The sequence below is a fragment of the Salvelinus namaycush genome, chromosome 24, assembly GCF_016432855.1.
Source record: "Salvelinus namaycush isolate Seneca chromosome 24, SaNama_1.0, whole genome shotgun sequence".
Classification (NCBI taxonomy): domain Eukaryota; kingdom Metazoa; phylum Chordata; class Actinopteri; order Salmoniformes; family Salmonidae; genus Salvelinus; species Salvelinus namaycush.
Window position 1 is genome coordinate 23641904 of NC_052330.1, and position 24961 is coordinate 23666864.

General features: G+C 43.9%; 1 protein-coding gene across 1 annotated transcript in view; it reads right to left on the reverse strand.

Moving 5' to 3' along the window:
* The window catches only part of LOC120019360 (MAM domain-containing glycosylphosphatidylinositol anchor protein 2-like), a 261309-nt gene that overhangs the window by 228746 nt on the left and 7602 nt on the right, over positions 1 to 24961 (reverse strand). The window contains exon 3 of the mRNA XM_038962652.1: positions 5587 to 5761. Within this exon, the coding sequence (XP_038818580.1) occupies positions 5587 to 5761 (175 nt within the window). The remainder of the gene's footprint in view (positions 1 to 5586; positions 5762 to 24961) is intronic.

Consider the following 24961-nt stretch of genomic DNA (forward strand, 5'->3'; position numbering starts at 1 on the left):
ATTATTTTGATTATTCATCCACTTTAAAGAGTCCTGAAACTACCTCCATTGTCAAATTGGTGGTATATACTGTTGATTCCTGACAAGTGCACTCTGTAAAAGTGCAAACTCAATATCAATAAAGTTTTCCTGTCCCAATATACAAGTACATGCTCTCTAACTCCTGTTAAACGCATGGGCACAAGTGAAGTACATGAGTCTTTTGTACTTCATTGGAGTCCATTGGACTCTTTTCACATCAGAAATGTATTACATTGGGGACGTGAAGTCCTCCTGTCGATGAAGTCCTTAAAGCCAGCTATAAGCCCCTGCTGCAACGCTATAGGCCTTTCTCTACTAGGTACGTCAATGCAGTCACAGACACAGCAATACCACACATACAGCCCAGATGAAATGAAAAACATTAATAGATGGACCCTTCAAGGAACTGAGGAAGAAGAGACTCTAAGTTCTTAGGAACAGCAAAGCTACCAATCGATCAACGGAAGGACGGTAGGGAGTTCTTTATTAACTTCTGAGTGGGCATCTGTCCCTGCAGACCTCACTATGGACAAACACATCTTCTGAAGCACCAGCAGGTAGAAATGTGCTTAGATGGGGTGGGTATTTTAAATGAGTTAGTGTTGTGCCTGCTAGGCCTGCCAGGGCTAATATCAGCTCCTCTGGGCTGCAGAGGTAAGTTAATTACCCATCCTGCTGTTGTCTGTCCTTTTGAGTTGGCAATACTTCTACCATAGAATTCTTCCTATTTTTTCATTCTTTGTCCTTCCTTCTTTCATTTCATTTATTTTCTAACCTAGGGAATGCGTCCAGAGAATTCTCCCTTTCTCTCTTTCCTTCCATCACTTCATTGAATCTAATGTCTATTGGACGTTGTGAGTCATGGCGGATCCAGCAGTCTCTTTGGAAGGTGAACGGTTAGGAAAGGAGTACACATTGATTTTATAAGTATGTATGTATGAACAAGTAAATCTGGAAATATTTCCACTCTAAAATGAAAATAAGCCCTCTGGTTTCAGAAGGACTAGAAAGGAAAATCAATATTTTTTAATATTTTTAAGAACAGAACAAAAACTAAATTCACATTGAAATGGAAGCCCTCCTAAATTCCCACTGAAAATAAGTCCTGTCTCTCTTTGACTTGTATCCTTATAGTAGCCCATCCTTACTAGCGGTTACATTTAAGTAAGCATTTCACGGTAGAGTCTACACTTGCTGTATTCGGCGAATGTGACAAATATAGTTTGATTTGATTTGATTTCTGGGTAGTCTAAAGACATTATGAGTAAAAACACACCCACACAACATCTGAAAATCAGAGTCAACACAATTTTTCAAGGTGTTGTTGTTGAGCCCTAGCGCCCAAATAGCAATTGAAATGCTAATTAAAAGCAAGGTTGCAAAGCACTAAAAATAGTGAGAGCTGCAAAAGAGGCACATCAATTACATTCACCCCTGGGTGACAGCTATAGCATTTACCAGGAGAAATCCACTATGTTTCTGCTGGATGTGCAACACAACACCCAGCTAATGAAGTACATATGGACTACAAGGCCAGAGACAAGGGCGTCATCGGTCTAACACCATGCCCAAACCGGACCCGCGGGTGTGTCCACATGCGCAAATGGATTTTGTCCCCCCACACCAAACGCGATACCGACACGCAGGTTGAAATATCAAAACAAACTCTGAACTAATTATATTCATTTGGGGACAGTTCAATAAGCATTAAACATTTATGGCAATTTAGATAGTCCTAATTAGCTAGCTAGCTTGCTTTTGCTAGCTAATTTGTCCTGGGATATAAACATTGAGTTGTTATTTTAGCTGAAATGCACAAGGCCCTCTACTCTGACAATTAATCCACAGATAAAACAGTCAACCGAATCATTTCTAGTCATCTCTCCTCCTTCCAGGCTTTTTCTTCTTTGGACTTTATATGGCGATTGGCAACTAACTTTCATAATAAGGTGTATTACCGACCTCAGTTCATCTTTCAATCACCCACGTGGGTATAACCAATGAGGAGATGGCACGTGGGTATATGCTTTTAAAAGCCAATGAGGAGATGGGAGAAGCAAGACTTGCATCGCGTTCTGTGTCACAAATAGAAGTAACTTCTATTTTAATGCCCGGCAACGCATGCGCTCGTTGGCTCGCAGTGTGGGTGCAATGATTGAATAACATATATGTGCAAATTTATTTTGCAACGCTCGCGCGACGTGAGCAATGTGGTCAGCATGTAACTCTTTAAATGCTGCCGCTGCTTTAATAATATCCTATAGAGTTGTGTTTTAAAGGCTCTACAATATGAAGGCCATAGCATTACATACAGTATTTAGTGTATGATAAATAGGAAACCTACAAGTACAGTACTTGAGAAAATCAAGCTTGAAAGTACTGTACCATGTCTTCGATACTTGATATTCCCATTTCATCCACTTCTAGTAGCCCTTTCCTGCAGTCAATTACCAAAAGTGCCCTGTTTGGCCTCATTAGTGGAATGTTATATACAGACTCGAAATCATTGGCCACTTTAATAAATGGATCACTAGTCACTTTAATAATGTTTACATATCTTGCATTACTAATCTCATATGTATATATTGTATTCTATACCATCTATTGCATCTTGCCCTATGCCGCTCGGTCATCGCTCATCCATATATTTATATGTACATATTCTTATTTCATCTCTTTACTTCGATTTGTGTGTATTAGGTAGTTCTTGTGGAATTGTTATATTACTTGTTAGATATTACTGCACTGCCGGAACTAGAAGAACAAGCATTTCGCTACACTCGCATTAACATCTGCTAACCATGTGTATGTGACCAATACAATTTGTTTTGATTTTTAAAAACTCAACACAAATCTGGTGTTTCCATGTCAAACAGTTTTGTTATATTTCAGTCTTCTGTGATGTATATAAAGTGTAATATTGGGATGCAAACTCAAAATGTAATACATTTCAACTCTATATCTGACATGGTACAGGTGTCTTTTTTGTTTGAGCCGATAACCATGTTTGTGAGGTGTATACTTTAGCTTCAAAGTAATTTTGTTAAAGACTTCCAAGAATCACTCTGTGTGACCCTGATTTAGCCCACTGCAGTTAAAGGTTAAACAGAAAGTTTTTCAGGAGAGCACAATTCAGCACATCATTGGACTGGGAGGCAACTAGTGAAAGCATTGGATGACGTCATTGGTTGAATGATGGTCTGGATGTCACAGCTGATGTGTCTGATAGGCTAAGCATCCCTCCCACGCTGCCCATTCAGGATTTACCATACATTAAACTGTAAACAATGCCATGGCAAACCAGAGAGGATTCAAAATGGCCGCTGGTCAACTTTGGTAATCATACTGTTATCATGCTAAACCAGTGACACTGGGATGTTAGTCACTGTCTGTCCAGGGTCTATTGTATGTCTCAATAGTTTACAATCAACAGTATGGAAGAACTGGACAGGAGAAAGCACATGTCCGTTAGACATCCACCACAAAGCCAATATGGCAGTCCAGAGCAGATGAAGGAAAGGAGACAAGGAGAGAAAGAAAGCCACTACTTCCCCCTCCTTCCAAGCTTTCTAACCATCACCTATTCCAAAGCCCTTGCTCACGTCAGAACTAATATACAGGTACAACGACTGAGGAGAGGAGATGTCACAGACATGTCACAGACATGTCACAGACATGCAGGGACCAAGAGGAGACAGGGAGGGAAATAGAGAGAGAAAGAGAGAAAGGAGAGATAGAGGGAAATAGAAAGGGGAAATGGAGACAGAAGGAAAGCGAGAACAGGCACAGAAAAAGCCTTGGCGACGGTGTGGCTAAACACAAGCCACACAGACAGACAGACCCTGCCTGTTGTGACAGACTGACAAGAGTGATTGGCAGATGGAAGAGATGCTTTGGATGTCAGATGAAAGCGTTTTTTCTCAACCCCTGCCTTGACGAGGAAATGAGAGGAGAGAAGAGAAGAAGAGAGGAGAGAAGAGGGAGAAGCAGAAGCAAAAGCAGAGGCAAAGGCCGACTAGAGGCAGAGAGGAGAGGCAGAGAAGAGAGGCGGAGAGGCAAAGAAGAGAGGCAGAGAGGAGAGGCAGAGAGGAGAGGCAGAGAGGAAAGGCAGAGAGGCGAGGCAGAGAGAGGCGAGGCATAGAGAGGCGAGACAGAGAGAGGCGAGACAGAGAGAGGCGAGACAGAGGAGAGAAATCGAGACAGAGGAGAGAGGAGAGGCAGAGAGGAGAGACAGAGACAGCACTGCAGACTGCTCTGTGTTATGCCACAGAGAGAGTGGGAGAAGAGGAGAACACAAGCCCAAAAGTTTTTCACTGGCAGTGATGTTATGGAAGGGAAAGTGCTGGTTTTAAGTGCTTGTAGTTGGTTTGGCTGGGAAAGATTATTTTTGCTTGTCTAGGGTTCAGACGAAAGCAACCATCCTTCATTTAAGTGCACCTCTGTGGAGTTGTAGATTGCAGCTAAAGAAGGTGCCCCGGACAACTCCAATCAGACCTCACTATTGTAATGGCTAGTTTGGCACGGCTGGAACCTACTGGGTTTGGCACGGCTGGAACCTACTGGGTTTGGCACGGCTGGAACCTACTGGGTTTGGCACGGCTGGAACCTACTGGGTTTGGCACGGCTGGAACCTACTGGGTTTGGCTTGACTGGAACCTACTGGGTTTGGCTAGGCTGGAGCCTACTGGGTTTGGCTAGGCTGGAACCTACTCCGTTTGGCTAGGCTGGAACCTACTGGGTTTGGCTAGGCTGGAACCTACTGCGTTTGGCACGGCTGGAACCTACTGCGTTTGGCTAGGCTGGAACCTACTGCGTTTGGCTAGGCTGGAACCTACTGGGTTTGGCTTGACTGGAACCTACTGGGTTTGGCTAGGCTGGAACCTACTGGGTTTGGCTAGGCTGGAACCTACTGGGTTTCGCTCGGCTGGAACCTACTGGGTTGGGTTGTTAAGACTGTTAGCCACTGTACAGTTTCTCCAACAAATACACACAGGATGTCTACTCTAGGAGCCCAACTCAATAAAGTGCAGTCTGAAGATAGAGGAAAACGGCGATGCTGGTTCACATAGAATGTTTACACTGCATCAGATGTTGGTAACTGTGTTACAAATAACACACCTTGCAAGCTGTTTCTCTTACACTCTTACATACATTGTCATTGGATATTGGGTGTAGCTAGTGCAGAGGAACAGCCTGGGGGGGGGGGGGGGGGGGTGTAGCTAGTGCAGAGGAACAGCCTGGGGGGGGGGGGGGGGGGGGGGTGAAGCTGTGATGGAAGTGCTCTGACGTGTGTCTTCACCACTCATCAATTGATGAGGTGAACAGGACAATCAATGGCCGATCAATAAAAACAATAACAGTGTATGGCCATTCAGTTTAATGGATCCCAACAGACATTTCCATTTTATGGGAATCGTTGTGGTTGAAATCTAGTTGAAAATTAAACAAGAACTGTATACTAAATAGTCACTTTGGATTTGATGCGGCATTGAGAAGGTACACTGAGATAACAAGAAAACAATGTTGGCCCAACCACTGTGTCCGACGGTAATTTGCAGGACTTACAGTAGACGTCGACCCTTATGGACTTGATGGCCGGGGAGCCCAGGCCGTTCTCAGCCTTGCAGTAGTAGCGTCCCCCTTGGTGTCTCTGGATCTTGGTGATGTGCAGCGTCTCGTTAAACACACTCGAGTCCTGGAAGCGGTCAGACACACTGCCTGCTGTCTTGGTCCATCGGATCTGGTGGAGGGAATAGGACACATGGTTGTTTAGATGACTTAGATGTAGGATCTTAATTTGAGCCAGTTTGCTACAGCAGGAAAATAATCCTCCAGCAACAGAACATTTGAATTATTATGTGGATGATAAGTAATGGACATTTTTGTAGGGGTTGATACATTTTCCATAAGGGAAAATCAAGTCTGAAATTTCAAAGTGGAAATTACAAACTTCAGAAGCCTTTTAAAAACCTCAAATATATAAAACCTCAAATATATAAAACCTCAAATATATAAAACCTCAAATATACTACACGTTTCTGTTAACCTCTTTCAGCCCTGGAATGGTGAGTCTCTACTCTCTACCAATTTCATCTTCTCATTACAACCACATCTAATACACTGTCTGACTCTTCCCCTCCTCAAAGAAGATCTGATATCTCTATCTGTAAAACCCTCAATCACAACTTCACTGTCTTTCACTAACTGGTGCAACACCGTTAACCTTGTAGCAGGGGGTGGTAATGAAAGGTGAACTAGCATTCAGTTCATTCCTCTGGTCTACAACATGGAGGTGTAATTGACCCTCCATCATCTTTTTCTCTCTCCTGTTCTCATTAAAGCCTGGACAGGTGGTGCAGGGTCATGCTGCCCCAAGGCTGACAGAGACAGAACCACTGAACATGGGGGTTAATTCATCTCTTTTTTTTAAGCTACTGCTATATCACCCCAGAGATGGACTGGGTTTGCTAAGCGACAGCATACCCACACGTGTAAGTACTGTATGTATGCACTTAAGTGCTCACACACAGACTGGTTTTGCCTCCACAGTCAACACACACAACATATCTCTGCTGTCTGTGTGAGCAGAGAGGGAGCTGCAGCACGTTGGAATTCAATAGGAATGCATACGCTAGCGATATCGTCGTATATGAGACTGCTAGAATCCCATTTGATGGAGATATCATGGAATGGAGATAGCTGTTCTGTTGTATTGGATGTGGGTCCTATCCCATGTTCAGATTCCACTCTGGACTATGAGAGAGAGAGAGAGGCAGCATATCATTATCACCGCCGTTTTGTTAGTGTGAAATCAAATGTTATTTGTCACATGCGCCGAATACAACAAATGTAGACTTTACCCTGAAATGCTTATTTACGAGGTCTTTCCTAACAATTCAGAAATAAAAGAAAAGGAAATAGTAACACAATAACGAGGCTACAGTGTCTGTGTGAGATGCATCAGAGTGGGGTTCAAACCCTAACATCTGTTGTCCAAGCTAGAGGCCAGAGACAGAGAGAACAGACTTCAGATGTATGTAGCCATGGAGTTTATTATTAGCCTGACAACAGTCCTTCTCTGGCCTCAGGCTGTTGTTCACAGTGGGGGAAGAACAAACTAACTAGCCACAGTCTTTGTATGTCGGATAAAACTAGCCTTAGTTTATATGTAACATTAAAAGGGAACTAAAACTCAGAGATCCTACCCACACGCGTTAAATACAAGTTCAACAACATGAACTCTCCCCAGAAGTTATTAAATAAGTTATGAGCATAAATTAGATTGTTCTCTGAATTCTCATTCCACCATCCTTCCTCCTTCCTCTCCTTTACTTCTCCTTCAGATACAGTACCATCATAAATACTAAGAGAGACAGTGAGAGAGTGAGAAAAAAAGTGAGAGAGAGAAAGTCAGAGAGACAGAGAGATATAGACTGAGACAGAGAGAGAGCTGGCTTCAGCACAATTCAGTATTCTACCAGCTTATATTCTCCCATTTATTTCCTCTCCTCTGCCTTTTGTGTAAAGAGCTTTTGAGTTCCAGCAAAGCACCAATATCAGGGTATTGTTCAAGGGCCACTAAGAAGTGGGTATTCAAATAGCATCCATGGTTTTCAAAGGGAAAGTGGTACTGTTTGTTTCACATGACGGTATACCACATCATCTGACTTACTGAGAAGCTTTGAAAGTTTTTCCCGGAGCCCCACAGCCATTTTGCTCTACACTCTTTCCTTTAAACTTCCTTTGAGTGGGTGCTAGGGTATGTCTGTCTGCCTGGGTGCTAGGGTATGTATGTCTGCCTGAGTGCTAGGGTATGTCTGTCTGCCTGGGTGCTAGGGTACGTCTGTCTGTCTGGGAGCTAGGGTATGTCTGTCTGTCTGGGTGCTAGGGTATGTCTGTCTGCCTGGGTGCTAGGGTACGTCTGTCTCTCTGGGAGCTAGGGTATGTCTGTCTCTCTGGGAGCTAGTGTATGTCTGTCTGGGTGCTAGGGTATGTCTGTCTGTCTGGGTGCTAGGTTATGTCTGTCTGCCTGGGTGCTAGGGTATGTCTGTCTGTCTGGGAGCTAGTGTCTGTCTGCCTGGGTGCTAGGGTATGTCTGTCTCTGGGAGCTAGGGTATGTCTGTCTGTCTGGGTGCTAGGGTATGTCTGTCTCTATGGGGGCTAGGGTATGTCTGTCTGTCTGGGTGCTAGGGTATGTCTGTCTCTCTGGGAGCTAGGGTATGTCTGTCTGTCTGGGTGCTAGGGTATTTCTGTCTGCCTGGGTGCTAGGGTATGTCTGTCTCTCTGGGTGCTAGGGTATGTCTGTCTGTCTGGGTGCTAGGGTATGTCTGTCTGCCTGGGTGCTAGGGTATGTCTGTCTGCCTGGGTGCTAGGGTATGTCTGTCTCTCTGGGTGCTAGGGTATGTCTGTCTGTCTGGGTGCTAGGGTATGTCTGTCTGTCTGGGAGCTAGGGTATGTCTGTCTGTCTGGGTGCTAGGGTATGTCTGTCTGTCTGGGTGCTAGGGTATGTCTGTTTGTCTGGGAGCTAGGGTATGTCTGTCTGTCTGTCTGTTTGTCTGGGAGCTAGGGTAAGTCTGTATGTCTGGGTGCTAGTGTATGTATGTCTGTCTGGGTGCTAGGGTATGTCTGTCTGGGTGCTAGGGTATGTCTGTCTGTCTGTCTGTTTGTCTGGGAGCTAGGGTAAGTCTGTCTGTCTGGGTGCTAGTGTATGTATGTCTGTCTGGGTGCTAGGGTATGTCTGTCTGGGTGCTAGGGTATGTATGTCTGTCTGGGTGCTAGGACATGTCTGTCTGTCTGTCTGTCTGTCTGTCTGTCTGTCTGTCTGTCTGTCTGTCTGTCTGTCTGTCTGTCTGTCTGGGTGCTAGGGTATGTCTGTCTGGGTGCTAGGGTATGTCTGTCTGTCTGGGAGCTAGGGTATGTCTGTCTGGGTGCTAGGGTATGTCTGTCTGTCTGGGTGCTAGGACATGTATGTTTGTATGGGAGCTAGGGTATCTGTCTGTCTGGGTGCTAGGGTATGCCTGTCTGTATGGGTGCTAGGGTATGTCTGTCTGCCTGGGTGCTAGGGTATGTCTGTTTGTATGGGAGCTAGGGTATGCCTGTCTGGGTGCTAGGGTATGTCTGTCTGTCTGGGTGCTAGGACATGTATGTCTGTATGGGAGCTAGGGTATCTGTCTGTCTGGGTGCTAGGGTATGCCTGTCTGTATGGGTGCTAGGGTACGTCTGTCTGTCTGGGTGCTAGGGTATGCCTGTCTGTATGGGTGCTAGGGTACGTCTGTCTGTCTGGGTGCTAGGGTATGTCTGTCTGTCTGGGTGCTAGGGTATGTATGTCTGCCTGGGTGCTAGGGTATGTCTGTCTGTCTGGGTGCTAGGGTATGTCTGTTTGTATGGGAGCTAGGGTATGTCTGTCTGGGTGCTAGGGTATGTCTGTCTGTCTGTCTGGGTGCTAGGACATGTATGTCTGTATGGGAGCTAGGGTATGTCTGTCTGTCTGGGTGCTAGTGTATGTCTGTCTGGGTGCTAGGGTATGTCTGTCTGTCTGTCTGTCTGGGTGCTAGGGTATGTCTGTCTGCCTGGGTGCTAGGGTATGTCTGTCTGTCTGGGTGCTAGGGTATGTCTGTCTGTCTGGGAGCTAGGGTATGTCTGTCTGGGTGCTAGGGTATGTCTGTCTGTCTGGGTGCTAGGACATGTATGTCTGTATGGGAGCTAGGGTATCTGTCTGTCTGGGTGCTAGGGTATGCCTGTCTGTATGGGTGCTAGGGTATGTCTGTCTGCCTGGGTGCTAGGGTATGTCTGTTTGTATGGGAGCTAGGGTATGTCTGTCTGGGTGCTAGGGTATGTCTGTCTGTCTGGGTGCTAGGACATGTATGTCTGTATGGGAGCTAGGGTATCTGTCTGTCTGGGTGCTAGGGTATGCCTGTCTGTATGGGTGCTAGGGTACGTCTGTCTGTCTGGGTGCTAGGGTATGCCTGTCTGTATGGGTGCTAGGGTACGTCTGTCTGTCTGGGTGCTAGGGTATGTCTGTCTGTCTGGGTGCTAGGGTATGTATGTCTGCCTGGGTGCTAGGGTATGTCTGTCTGTCTGGGTGCTAGGGTATGTCTGTTTGTATGGGAGCTAGGGTATGTCTGTCTGGGTGCTAGGGTATGTCTGTCTGTCTGTCTGGGTGCTAGGACATGTATGTCTGTATGGGAGCTAGGGTATGTCTGTCTGGGTGCTAGTGTATGTCTGTCTGGGTGCTAGGGTATGTCTGTCTGTCTGTCTGTCTGGGTGCTAGGGTATGTCTGTCTGTCTGGGTGCTAGGGTATGTCTGTCTGTCTGGGTGCTAGGACATGTATGTCTGTATGGGAGCTAGTGTATGTCTGTCTGTCTGGGTGCTAGGGTATGTCTGTCTGGGTGCTAGGGTATGTCTGTCTGTCTGTCTGTCTGTCTGGGAGCTAGGGTATGTCTGTCTGTCTGGGTGCTAGGGTATGTATGTCTGTCTGGATGCTAGGGTATTTATGTCTGTCTGGGTGCTAGGGTATTTCTGTCTGTCTGGATGCTAGGGTATTTTGTCTGTCTGGGTGCTAGGGTATTTCTGTCTGTCTGGGTGCTAGGGTATGTATGTCTGTCTGGGTGCTAGGGGATGTATGTCTGTCTGGGTGCTAGGGTATGTCTGTCTGTCTGGGTGCTAGGGTATGTCTGTCTGTCTGGGTGCTAGGGTATGTCTGTCTGTCTGGAAGCTAGTGTACGTCTATCTGTCTGGGTGCAGACAGACATACCCTAGCACCCATACAGTAAGCCTGGGAGTACAGTTTGACCCTCTCTTCTCTTCTCTTCTTACTCTAAGACAATCTTTGAAGATCGGAGAGGAATGAATGTGCATTTATCTTTATTATACTACATGTAACTCAGTCCAAGCTGAGTTTCAATTCAGCTGATACCCATGTAGCTCTGTCTAATAATGTAGAGGGCAGTGCCTAAGGGTTAAGGGTTATGTGCTGAGGATAGACTTATACAGGCTGAAAGTTATGGCCAAACTTCCTAATGTCACGATTTAACACTTTACTTTTAGGACATTGTCTTTAATTGCATGTCCAATAACTGTGTACGGTTCTATCCTGCTTTATCACACGCTTGTGGGTCACAACATTTATTACCATTACAAATAGTCCTGTGTCTTGTTTACATATCATTTCTGTACTACAGTTCAAAAGGTCACACAGGTGTGAAACGGCTCGATCCTCTGAATCACATTCTTCAGACTACAGCACACAGAGACGGAGCGGTGAAGAGTTCAGACTGTACATATCCCCATCAAGCAAGAGCATTAACAAAGCATAAAAGCTTAGTTCCCATGCAGAAAAATAGACAAAATAATAATCCTATTCTTCTTGTAAGTCATCATTCAGTCTAGTCTCTGGCATTCTAATAAACAAAATCTACATTTGCCTGTATGGAAAGTTGCTCTCCCAGCAGTGTTGGACAACACACAGTGACATCCAGCAGCTAATGGTTATGTGTGCAGCGACAGTGGTTGTGATGCTGGGGTTGTATGTCGGAGCATGCGTCGTCAGTTGATCTCCCACACTGCAACGCTGTACCCGCCCCCCTCTCTGTCCTACCATTTTTGAGCTCTAGTGTGGCCAACTGTGGTGTAAAGTACTTTAGTTAAAATACTGTAAAGGAAGTCATTTTTTGGGGTATCAAATTTTTGACAACTTTTACTTTTACTCCACTAACATAAAGATGTTTAACCCCCTTTTCGTGTTATCCAATTGGTAGTTACAGTCTTGTCTCATTGCTGCAACTCCCGTACAGACTCTGAAACACAACCCAACCAAGCTGCACAGTTTCTTGACACAATGCCCACTTAAGCTGGAAGCCAGCAGCACCAATGAGTCGGAGGAAACACCGTACACCTGGTGACAGTGTGCACTGCACCCAGCCCGCCACAGGAGTCAATAGTGCACGATGGGACAAGGACATCCCTGCCAGCCTAACCCGGACGACGCTGTGCCAATTGTGCGGGTCTCCCGGTCGCGGCCGGCTGCGACAGAGCCTGGACTTGAACCCAGAATATCTAGCTTGCACACTGCGCCACTCGGGAGGCCCCATAAAGATGTACTTTTTACTCCCATACATTTTCCCTGACACCAAAAAGTACTGTTTAGATTTAGAATGCTCAGGCAGGACAGAAGAATTGTCCATTTCATGCACCTTCATCCACATTCCCACTGCCTCTGATCTGACGGACTATACATAAACACTACATTTCTAAATCATGTTAGAGTGTTGAAGTGTGCCCGTCTGTCCGTACATTTTAAAAACAAGAAAATTGTACTGTCTGGTTTGCTTAATATAAGGAATTGATGTATAGCATTTACTTTTACTCAAGTATGACAATTGAGTACTTTTTCCACTACTGTACTTTCAGTAAGTACATTTAAAATCAGAAACTTTTAGACTTTTAGTATTTTATTGGGTAATTTTTGCTTTAACTTGAGGCATTTGCTATTAAGATATCTTTACTTTTACTCAAGTTTAACAATTGAGTACCTTTTCCACCACTGGTGGCCAAGTATGACAATAGAATGGGAAGAGAAAAACAGACATGGGTACATATCACAGACTGACTGATTTTCAATGTCTTTTCAACCCAAAATACTTATTTTCAATGTATTTTTCTCATAAGGAATACTGTTCAGTTCAACGAAGATTGAAAGGTCTGAATCACAAAATGAACAGCTACCAAATCATAAACAACAGAAGACGAATATCCAACCATCCAACCAACCATCCATCCAACCATCCATCCAACCAACCATCCAACTATTCAACCATCAAACAATCCACCAACCATCCATCCATCCATCCATCCATCCATCCATCCATCCATCCATCCATCCATCCATCCATCCATCCATCCATCCATCCATCCATCCAACCATCCAACCATCCAACTATTCAACCATCAAACCATCAAACCATCCAACCATCCAACCATCCAACCAACCAACCATCCATCCATCCATCCATCCATCCATCCATCCATCCATCCATCCATCCATCCATCCATCCATCCATCCATCCATCCAACCATCCAACCATCCAACTATTCAACCATCAAACCATCAAACCATCCAACCATCCAACCAACCATCCATCCATCCATCCATCCATCCATCCATCCATCCATCCATCCATCCATCCATCCATCCATCCATCCATCCATCCATCCATCCATCCATCCATCCATCCATCCATCCATCCATCCATCCAACCAACCAACCACCCACCCATCCATCCAACCATCCAACCATCCAACCATCCAACCATCCAACTATTCAACCATCAAACAATCCAACCAACCATCCAACCATCCAACCATCCATCCAACCAACCATCCAACCATCCATCCAACCATCCAACAATCCAACCATCCATCCAACCAACCATTCAACTATTCAACCATCAAACAATCCAACCAACCAATCATCCAACCATCCATCCATCCAACCAACCATCCAACTATTCAACCATCAAACAATCCAACCAACCATCCAACCATCCAACCAACCATCCATCCAACCAACCATCCAACTATTCAACCATCAAACAATCCAACCAACCATCCAACCATCCAACCAACCATCCATCCATCCAACCAACCATCCAACTATTCAACCATCAAACAATCCAACCAACCATCCAACCATCGAACCAACCATCCATCCAACCAACCATCCAACTATTCAACCATCCAACCATCCATCCATCCAACCACCCAACCACCCAACCAACCATCCATCCATCCATCCAACCATCCAACTATTCAACCATCAAACAATCCATCCAACCATCCAACCATCCATCCAACCATCCAACCATCCACCAACCATCCATCCAACCATCCATCCAACCAACCATCCAACTATTCAACCATCAAACAATCCAACCAACCATCCATCTATCCAACCATCCATCCAACCAACCATCCAACTATTCAACCATCAAACAATCCAACCAACCAACCATCCATTCAACCAACCATCCAACTATTCAACCATCAAACAATCCAACCATCCAACCATCCATCCATCCAACCATCCATCCAACCAACCATCCAACTATTCAACCATCAAACAATCCAACCAACCATCCAACCATCCATCCATCCAACCAACCAACCATCTAACTATCCAACTATCCAACCAGCCAACTATCCAACCATCCAACCACACAACCATCCGTGGCTGTACCATAGGCCAGGGAGAATGGGGGTGTCTAGGATCACACTCCACACTCCAGGCCACAACTAACCCCTGGATAAACTACAATATCTTTAGCTATATCCTCCCATGAGTATACAATACTGGGGGCAGCTATACCCAATCTTCCCACTCCAGGGCACCAACTACAGTATCTACAGTAGCTATATTATTCTACAGCCTTTGGCCCCCTGGCACAGATACTAGCCTGCTAGACCCTAGCCTGCTTGACACTCATGGCTGTATATGGCTAATTTAAACCACCTGACGCTCTTACCCACCTGTCTGAACTTGACCCAACAGATAATTGAAACAAAAATGGGCGGTGTTGGGTGTTTACTCTGTGGTGTAGCTGGCGTGATGGTGCGTTTGTGTTTGAGTGTGTGTGTGTGTGGGGGGATTACTGTCTCTCTCTCTCTCTCTGTGTGTGTGTGCATGTGTGTGTGTGTGCTCAGTGGTGTTGCTGGCATAGTCAGACTGTGTCCTCAAACACAGTGTGAGCGTACAGACTGGAGGCAGGCCAGAGTCCAGCTCAGAAGACACCTCAGGGGAGAGAGAAAGATGGCTCTATCATGGGAATTACATCTCATAGTGGCTGTCACTCCATCCATTATTTCACAGGTGCTGAGTGAAAACAGTCCAATCTAATACATGTCTCTGTCAGATTGTAATGTTTTGGTGAACCCAAAAAAGTGATTGTGACGAATCATTTTACACACTTATAATATGGTGAATGCCAATCGATAAATAATTTAACATTGACTTAACTCTTCAACATAACTTAGATTCCAGTGGGTATAGTTGCTATGTAAATTTTGCTTGGCTACCCAGACTCATTGCTCCAGCCAAACGCCACACCACGCCCATGAACGTTTCTTCTCCGATCCCTCTGGAATGCAAACACATTCAGACCATCTGATTGGTCCCAGAAACTAATGGGTAGGGCCAGAGCCAGAACACACAAGGGTGGAGCAGCGTTTTCGAAAAACATAATTAGCTTTGATACTCTGATTGGTTAGAGACGATCCAATCACTGATGACTTTCACCACAAACGACGTCACCACAAACAACTTTCAATGATGGAAGATTCAGACTGAGATGTAGGGAACGATAGAGCAGTGGAAGAATTCAGTGTGAGTAGTCGGCCAAATGTACATTGCTGCCAAATTGAATGTTGCTTGTAATGAATAGGCTTATAATTGCATCTCTTTGGAGTACATTGGGTACTTCCAGGCTTTGTTTCTAATAGCAAGACCTTATAAAGTGCAAGGCCTTGCAACTGATGCTCAGAGGGTTGATCCTCTATGAACAAATACACATTGTTCTTCTGCATTATCACTGTTCACCTACATAGTGCAGAATATGTGAATGTAAGAATGAAAGCTTCTGTACGTGAGAGCCAGTAAAGTGTATGGTGCGTCCCAAATGGAACGTGATTCCCTACATAGTGCAGTGCTTTTGACCAGAGCCCAATTGGTCCTGGTCAAAAGTAGTGCACTATAAAGTGAATAGGGTGCTGTTTGGGACGCAGCCCATGTGGTGCCCTCTTCACAATAAAAGCCAACATGCTGTATGGAACAGAATGTCACCAAGGAGAATGTTCTATTAATCTTCCAATCTAACATTCCTTTTAGCGTGTGTGTGTGTGTGTAGGATTTTATTATTAGACTGTCTCTATTTTCCTGACGGGAAGGCTGGCGCAGGATGGAGAACCTCACGCTGTGAGAAAGTGGACATCTGGTTGGACGAGAGCCACAGTTTCCATCTGTGGGGGGTCTGAGGGGGATGTGGGTCATTTTAAGAGCGTTGCATGTTGATAGACGTGAAAATAATGAAACGCTGGTAAAATTGGTAACAATGGCCCTGTTTAGGTCACAGTTGGCTTGCTCACTTTGTGCGGCGCTGATGCTATAACTGTCTCTCACACGTCTCTGTCAGGGTACTACCAAGGGAGCTGCTTGTTCTTACTTAGGGAGAAGGACAAGCCCACTGGGCACACACATGTTGAATCAATGTTGTTTCCACATAATTTCAATAAAATTACGTTGTATAAACGTGGAATAGACATTTATTTGTGCCCAGTGGGAGGTATGTCTGGTAATGGGGATGTCTTTAGGTGTATGCTAATGATAAACTAGTACAGGGATTGTGACATGACTTTATAGAGATTAACTTCACAATGACAATTAGACTCCAATGTCATGTGAGGTCAATATGGATCAGTGGCTTGGTGGATATTAGTAGCAACACCAATGGTGTGGATTCAACTCCACATATACTTTTATATTGTATGTGTGTTAACTAAGTTGCTTTTTATAACACTGCCAACTTTAAGAAGAATATAAGAATACTTTCCTTTCAGATAGCAGACATTCTTTGTTTAGTTTTCAATCCCACCCATGCACCATTGGTAATTTAAAAAATATCATGACAAGTGTTCCCCTTCCTCCTAATCAAAACTTTATCTTTCTTCTCTTTCTTTTCTATATACTTTAACCTTGCTCCTCTCTTGGGGGAGGTAAGAGTTAAGTCAAATTAGCATGCAGTAGAACAAACAACCTTTGAAAAAGAGGGAAAAAAGAAGAAGAGGCTAAGACTATGAACTCGCTGGGAAGATTTAGTTCTAATGAAAAGATGAACGGTTATTATTCACTTACAACTATACTTGATTAGAGCGGACACACCTTATGTTTTACCAACAGCCTCAGGACTAGCACACCAGTACCAACTACCCCCAAATAACCCCTCTTCTTCCTATCTACTCTTTAGTCCCTACAACCCCCCTAACCCTCCGTACCCCCCTCTACCACCCCAGAACCACCTGAGACCCAGGCTGTTCCATCCCTAAGCCCAGAGTGACAGCCCTGTTCCTCCCCTGCCATGGGATCTGACTGGGGCTCATAATGACTCACTTTCAAAGGAAATCCTGCCTCTCCTGCTATTGCCATGTAGCCCTTTGATCTCTCTCTCTCTCTCTTTCTCCCCATCTTTCTCTCTCTCCATCTCTGTCGTTATCCTTCTCTATCGCTCTCCCTCCTTCTCTCTCTCTCTCTCTCAAACTTTTATCACACATTTTAATTAACAGGATAGAGGATAGAAGTCAAGGCAGGGGAAATAACAAGTTGTCACTACAGATGAGAGCAGAGGATGAATCGCGAGTCGGAGTGTTTCACTAATTTAAGTGGCCCTCACCTTTTCAATGGGAATTAAAAAATCAATAGCCTTCTCTGCATCCGAATCAACAGGACAGGACGTGTACAAATGAATGCTAAATATAGCGATCAAAGGGGAATTAAATATTAATTAATGTAAATGGCGGACAATCCCGTCCCTAGATATTGCTGATTCCCATTTAATTTGTCTAATCGAGCAAATTGGATACAATGTTGGACACGTGTACTACTTACCAGAAAAAGGTAATACATTATTGTCAAGTCTTAGCCGCACCGTTGCAGAGCCGACAGGATTTTCTGTTTTACATGGTAGAGAATAATGTCTGTTCTACATAAATTTATGTCCAAATGTTCTGTAATATAATATCATCTGAACTATCCCCTTGAAGACTCATCGTGGGTGGGAATAAGCATTTGATTGAAACTGTCAAGAACCAATCAAAAGTAGTTTGCCCTGGGGGCTCAACACTTTAATTGGTTGGAATCCCAGAGCTTAATTAAACGCAGAGCATGGATGAAAAGATCCTTGTTAGGATGCTGAGGACCCACTCTGCTCTCTCCTCCTGCATTCACAACACACATCAACATGTTTCCTGTCTTTATTTATTAATTTATTTACTTGCCTTGTGATGTTGACTAGGCAGACGTGGTTTCTGTTTTGTCTTCACAATTCTCATTAGATCTGCCAGCTTTTAATTATGAATATGCAGGTGCACAGTACAATACATAATTGGAGGATTACATTTATAAGCCGGTTCAGTGGGGAGACGTGGAGTGAGAGCTCTGTGGTGCTGATACAGAATCTAATACAGCCCAGACCTAGCTAAGCATATGTAAGGAATAATCAAAGAGGGGCTATGAGCTCTATGGAAAATAATGAACGATGTGGAAGGTGTGTTACACAATGAGCTACCGGAGTGGAACTGACCTTCCACAGAGTTGCATTCTTTTCCAGAGAACGCATAGAGCCCCGAGCTGATTATCCCTTTAATACCATGGCTATAATTTAACACATTTGCCACTAGAAATGTATTCATTTGCAGGTAGAAATGTATTCAACATCTACTGAAGTAGCTAGCAAGTTTACTAGATACTGCAGCTACAGTAGTTGGGCCTAGCTTGCTATTATGAAACTTGAAATCAACAATACTGTTTTCAAATAGACTTTTGTTTTCAAAAGCAGCTCAAACAAAACGTGTGAAAATGAACTATAGCCATTGAATTCTACCGTGCAAATATACTGTGCGTTATAAGGAGATAATGAATGCTCTGGAATGCCATTTAAGCCAATCAGAAAGGAGTATTCAACAATGCCATGGCATAAATCATATTATAAACTGGGTGGTTCGAACCCTGAATGCTGATTGGCTGACAGCCATGGTTTATCAGACCGTACACCATGGGTATGACAAAACATTTATTTTTACTGCTCTAATTACTTTGGTAACCAGTTTATAATAGCAATAAGGCACCTCAGGGGTTTGTGATATATGGCCAATATACCATGGCTAAGGGCTGTATCCAGCACAGCCCTTAGCCATGGTATATTGGCCATAAAACACACCCCCTCTGGCCTTATTGATTTATTATTCAATGATACCATACAGCAGTATCTATTGCTAGACTAGAGATAAGCCCCTAGCTATAGGTTAGTCAGTGGTTGCACATCTAACTAGCTGGAATGAAGCAAGGGTATGAATAGTAGAAATGTTTATATTTCTGTTTACGGTTTACAGCAGGTCTCCAGATACCCAAAACTGCCTGACCAGCCTGATAGGGTGTCCAGCTTACATCTGTGCAAATCTGTGTGTGTCCAGCAATGAATTGAAACATCCAACCGTTCCTCAAGTGTTGTGCTGAAGGTTCACCACATACCCAAAGTGTTGTGGGGACCTGTCCTGAAACAACCCTTGGCTTAGATCCTACCCTCTATACACTTGTGGAGATCTGAGAGGATTGGACAGGTGTCAGCAATACGGCCAAATTTCCACCAAGCCTATCAGAAGTAAGGTGGAGCTCTCACCATGTCACCACCATCAATTCTTCTCAGATCTCCACAAGAGTCTAGACCAGGGATGTCAACCTAATTTTGTCCCGGGGGCCGCATTCGGTCTTCATGAGGTCCGGAGGGCTGCACTGAAAATGTGTTCTATTTCTTCACCGTCAAAATTGGGGGGGGGGAAATAGTCCCACATCCATCCTAGGGCTGTTATGGTGACCGTATTACCGCCACAATGGCAGTCACGAGTCATGACAGCGGTCAAATTCCATGTGAACGTTTAGTCACAGTAATTAGGCTTCTCCAAACTCTGATACTGCTGATGGTCATTAGTAGCCTACTGAACTTGCTAACTCCCTGGTACTCAGCCCTCTATTGTCCCTCTAATCACTCTCAAATCAAACACTTCATGAGAGCCTGTGAGCTCATGTTGCGCAACATTTGCATAGCATAGGCTATGCAATTGCGTGAGAAAACAAAGTTTTGATGGCCTCTATTAAAAAGGGGAGGATCCCATCAGCTTCCTATAGGCTAGGCCTACTACAGTTGACGTTGGAAGTTTACATACACCTTAGCCAAATATATGTAAACTCAGTTTTTCACAATTCCTGACATTTAATCCTAGTAAAAATTTCCTGTCATAGGTCAGTTATGGCCACCACTTTATTTTAAGAATATGAAATGTCAGAATAATAGTAGAGAGAATGATTTATTTCAGCTTTTATTTATTTCATCACATTCCCAGTGGGTCAGAAGTTTACATACACTCAATTAGAATTTGGTTGCATTGCCTTTAAATAGTTTAACTTGGGTCAAACGTTTCGGGAAGCCTTCCACAAGCTTCCCATAATAAGTTGGGTGAATTTTGGCCCATTCCTCCTGACAGAGCTGGTGTTACTGAGTCAGGTTTGTAGGCCTCCTTGCTCACACACGCTTTTTCAGTTCTACCCACAACTTTTCTATAGGATTGAGGTCAGGGCTTTGTGATGGCCACTCCAAAACCTTGACTTTGTTGTCCTTAAGCCATTTTGCCACAACTTTGGAAGTATGCTTGGGGTCATTGTCCATTTGGAAGACCCATTTGCGACCAAGCTTTAACTTCCTGACTGATGTCTTGAGATGTTGCTTCAATATATCCACATAATTTTCCTACCTCATGATGCCATCTATTTTGTGAAGTGCACAAGTCCCTCATGCTGCAAAGCACCCCCACAACATGATGCTGCCACCCCCGTGCTTCATGGTTGGGATGGTGTTCTTCGGCTTGCTAGCCTCTCCGTTTTTCCTCCAAACATAACAATGGTCATTATTGCCAAACAGTTATATTTTTGTTTCATCAGACCAGGGGACATTTCTCCAAAAAGTACGATCTTTGTCCCCATGTGCAGTTGCAAACCATAGTCTGGCTTTTTTATGGCGGTTTTGGAGCAGTGGCTTCTTCCTTGCTGAACAGCCTTTCAGGTTATGTCGATATAGGACTCGCTTTACTGTGATACTTAATTTTTTATTTTTACTATAGATACTTTTATACCTGTTTCCTCCAGCATCTTCACAAGGTCCTTTGCTGTTGTTCTGAGATTGATTTTCACTTTTCACACCAAAGTACATTCATCTCTAGGAGACAGAATGCGTCTCCTTCCTGAGTGGTATGACGGATACGTGGTCCTGTCATGCACAAAGTAAATGTCCTAACCGACTTACCAAAACTATAGTTTGTTAACAAGAAATGCGTAAAGTGGTTGAGAAATTAGTTTTAATGACTCCAACCTAAGTGTATGTAAACTTCCGATTTCAACTGTATATTTATTGATAAACCTTTCTAATATTAAGCACATTGAGTACAGGAGTACCTGGTTGGCATGAAAATGAACCACGGGAAAAGTGTTCTTGTCACATATACTCCCTCTCCGGCGCTCTAGGTCACCATGCTGCTTATTATTACGCATACCTGTCACCATCGTTACGCGCACCAGCGCTTCATCAGCCTCACCTGGACTTCATCACCTCCCTGATTACCTTCCCTATATCTGTCACTCCCTTTGGTTTCTTCTCCAGGCGTTATTGTTTCTGTTTCGTGTCTGTACGCTGCTCATGTTACTTGTTTTGTCCGTGTTCGTTTATTTATTAACTTATTCACTCCCTCTACTTGCTTCCCGACTCCCAGGGTACACGTTACAGAATAACGCCTCGTCGGGTTCGGGTTCGGGTGCCGCTGCTGGAGCAACTGAGGATGCATCAGCCGGTTCGTCAGGCTTCCATGCCTCAGCCATAACGTCAAGTTCACAAGACTCGGTTGGCCTGTTGCTGAGTCAATCGAGGATGCCTCAGCTAGCTCGTCAGGCTTCCATGCCTCAGCCGGCTCGTCAGGTTCCCCCACCTCAGCCGGCTCGTCAGGTTCCCGCGCCTCAGCAGAGGCGACCGGTCCACTCCTGGTCCCCGGGATCATCCCTTTGGTCGGTGTCCTGCGGCTGGATCCGCATGTCAGGAAGGGGGTACTGTCACGTATACTTCGTCTCCAGCGCTCTAGGTCACCAGGCTGCTTATTATTACGCATACCTGTCACCATCGTTACGCGCACCAGCGCCTCATCAGACTCACCTGGACTTCATCACCTTCCTGATTACCTTCCCTATATCTGTCACACCCTTTGGTTCCTTCCCCTGGAGTTATTGTTTCTGTTTCTTGTCATGGTTTGCACAGAAGGACAAATTTACCAATATAATTGATCAACTTTTGTACTATGGGGGATAGTAGATTGACATAGGCAAGTGTTTTTGCTGATTGTTAGGTCCACTCATCTTGTTGGCTGATAAAAGTAGGATAAATGTGGACAGTTCTAACATCTTCAATATGCACCTCAAAATTCGGGAAGAGGGACACGCGCAGTTGCATCCCTGACATGTCTGTCTTCATTCACTTGTAGCCTACTTCTTGCTGAAATGTCTGTGAGAAGGACCCAATCACGTGACAGGAATTGGCTAATAAGAATGTAGATATCTGACAGAGCCATGTGAGTGAGAGGTGCTTCACAGCATGGCAGCCGGGAGAAGGGAATTATAATTATTATATTCAGCCCAAGGGCACAATGGCCACTTTGGCCGCAATAGGCATGGATTTTTTTGAGTTGCATTGCCACCACACAAGGGGGATGTTGCCGGGAAATTCGAGGCCTGGTGAGAACCTTATCAAGTGCTTGTCAAATTGTGAATGAAAGACTAATGAAGTGTGTGCAGCTTGCACAAGAAACAAATCAGAGCTCATGCCTTTCATGGGACTCTGATTATTTGAAAAAAGTCGCATCATGCAGCCCTAGAATGTACAAAAAATCCAAACATATAGCCCAATGCTTGTATCACAACTAAAGTTGCATAAATTAAGCATATAGAAGGACAAGTTTCTTTGTTAACCGCTCAACACAGCCTCATGTTCGCACTTCCTTTGAAATGTTTGGGAAAAAATATCCTTTCTATTTTATTAAGCTTTGATCAATTGTATTCTTAATACTATAAAACAAATCTTGTCTGCTAAATGAACTAGTGTAGCCCACAGCCATGTGGCGTAGCCATATCAGGGCCTAACATAAGGACAACTGTCACGCCCTGACCTTAGAGAGCCTTTTTATTTCTCTATTTGGTTAGGTCAGGGTGGGATTCGGGTGGGCATTTTAGGTTTTCTGTTTCTATGTTGGTGTGTTTGATTCCCAATCGGAGGCAGCTGTCTATCGTTGTCTCTGATTGGGAATCAGATATACGTTTTTCAGTTTCCTTTTGGGTTTTGTGGGATCTTGTCTTTGTTTGTTACATGTTTTGCACTACGAAGCTTTACGTTCGTTGTGTTGTTTATTGTTTTTTTGGTGGAACATTAATAACGCTGCACCTTGGTCCGGTCATTCTACAAATGAGGAGCATAACAACAACTAAGAGTATATGCTATTCTGTTCTTCTTAAAACTACATTTTCTTCATATCATGTTTCTTTAGACCTGTCTAAAATAAATAATGGATTTATTGTGAAGGTGAAGGCAATATTACATGGATTTATTAGACTTTTTAAAATGTAGATGTTCCAAAGGTGTGCATCAGTGGCTTGTAGGCTATGAAAATGACGCCGGAGGAGACGGCCGCCGTTTTACGGTCTCCTAACCAATTGTGCTATTATGTGTTTTCTTTTGCGATATTTGTCAATTTTTTTGTACATAATGTTTCTGCAACCGTATCTTACGGAAGAAAAGAGCTTCTGGATATCAGGACAGCGATCACTCACCTCAGATTAGACAAATATTTTTTCAACAACAACAGCAGCAAGCAGGACTCACACAGTATTCTCCAAACACCCCACAGGGCAGACATCCCAATTATTCGCAAAAGGAAGCGACGCAGAGGACGAAGAGCCGGATGCCTCGTCCGGACCCGCAGAAGACAACTAGGAAAGCTGCCGTTACCGTCAATATTACTCGCCAACGTGCAATCATTGGACAATAAACTAGACGAGGTAAGATCACGAATATCCTAACAACGGGACATCAAAAACTGTAATATCCTATGCTTCACAGAATCGTGGCTGAATGACGACATGGATATTCAGCTAGCGGGATACACGCTGCACCGGCAGGATAGAACAGCACACTCCGGTAAGACGAGGGAGGGCGGTCTGTGCACAAACAGACCTGAATACTAGGCATGACAAAGAAATATGCGGTGTCCAATTTTCATGTGACATTTTAAATGATATTTTAATGTTTTGTTGTTGCTGTTAGGTGGAGTTATGGTGTTTAGACTTTTATTCCTGTAACTACACATGTGAAGTTGCAAAAAAATCATATTCTAATGTACAGTGCATTCGGAAAGTATTCAGACCTCTTGACTTTTTTCACAATTTGTTGCGTTGCAGCCTTATTCTAAAATGTATTAAATTATTTTTTTCCCCTCATAAATCTACAAACAATACCCCATAACGACAGTGTGAAAACATGTTTTTTGTCATTTTAGCTAGGTATTCAGACCCTTTGTTATGAGACTTGAAATTGAGCTCCGGTGCATCCTGTTTCCATTGATCATCCTTGAGATGTTTCTACAATTTGATTGGAGTCCACCTGTGGTAAATTCAATTGATTGTACATGATTTGGAAAGGCACATACCTGTCTATACAGTGCCTTGCAAAAGTATTCACCCCTTGGCGTTTTTCCTATTTTGTTGCATTACAACCTGTAATTTAAATAGATTTTTATTTGGATTTCATGTAATGGACATACACAAAATAGTCAAATTTGTTGAAGAGAAATTAAAAAATAACTTCTTTCAAAAAATGAATAAATAAAAGGAAAAGTGGTGCGTGCATATCTATTCACCCCCTTTGCTATGAAGCCCCTAAATAAGACCTGGTGCAACCAATTACCTTCAGAAGTCACATAATTAGTTAAATAAAGTCCACCTGTGTGCAATCTAAGTGTCACATGATCTGTCAAATGATCTCAGTATATATACACCTGTTCTGAAAGGCCCCAGAATCTGCAACACCACTAAGT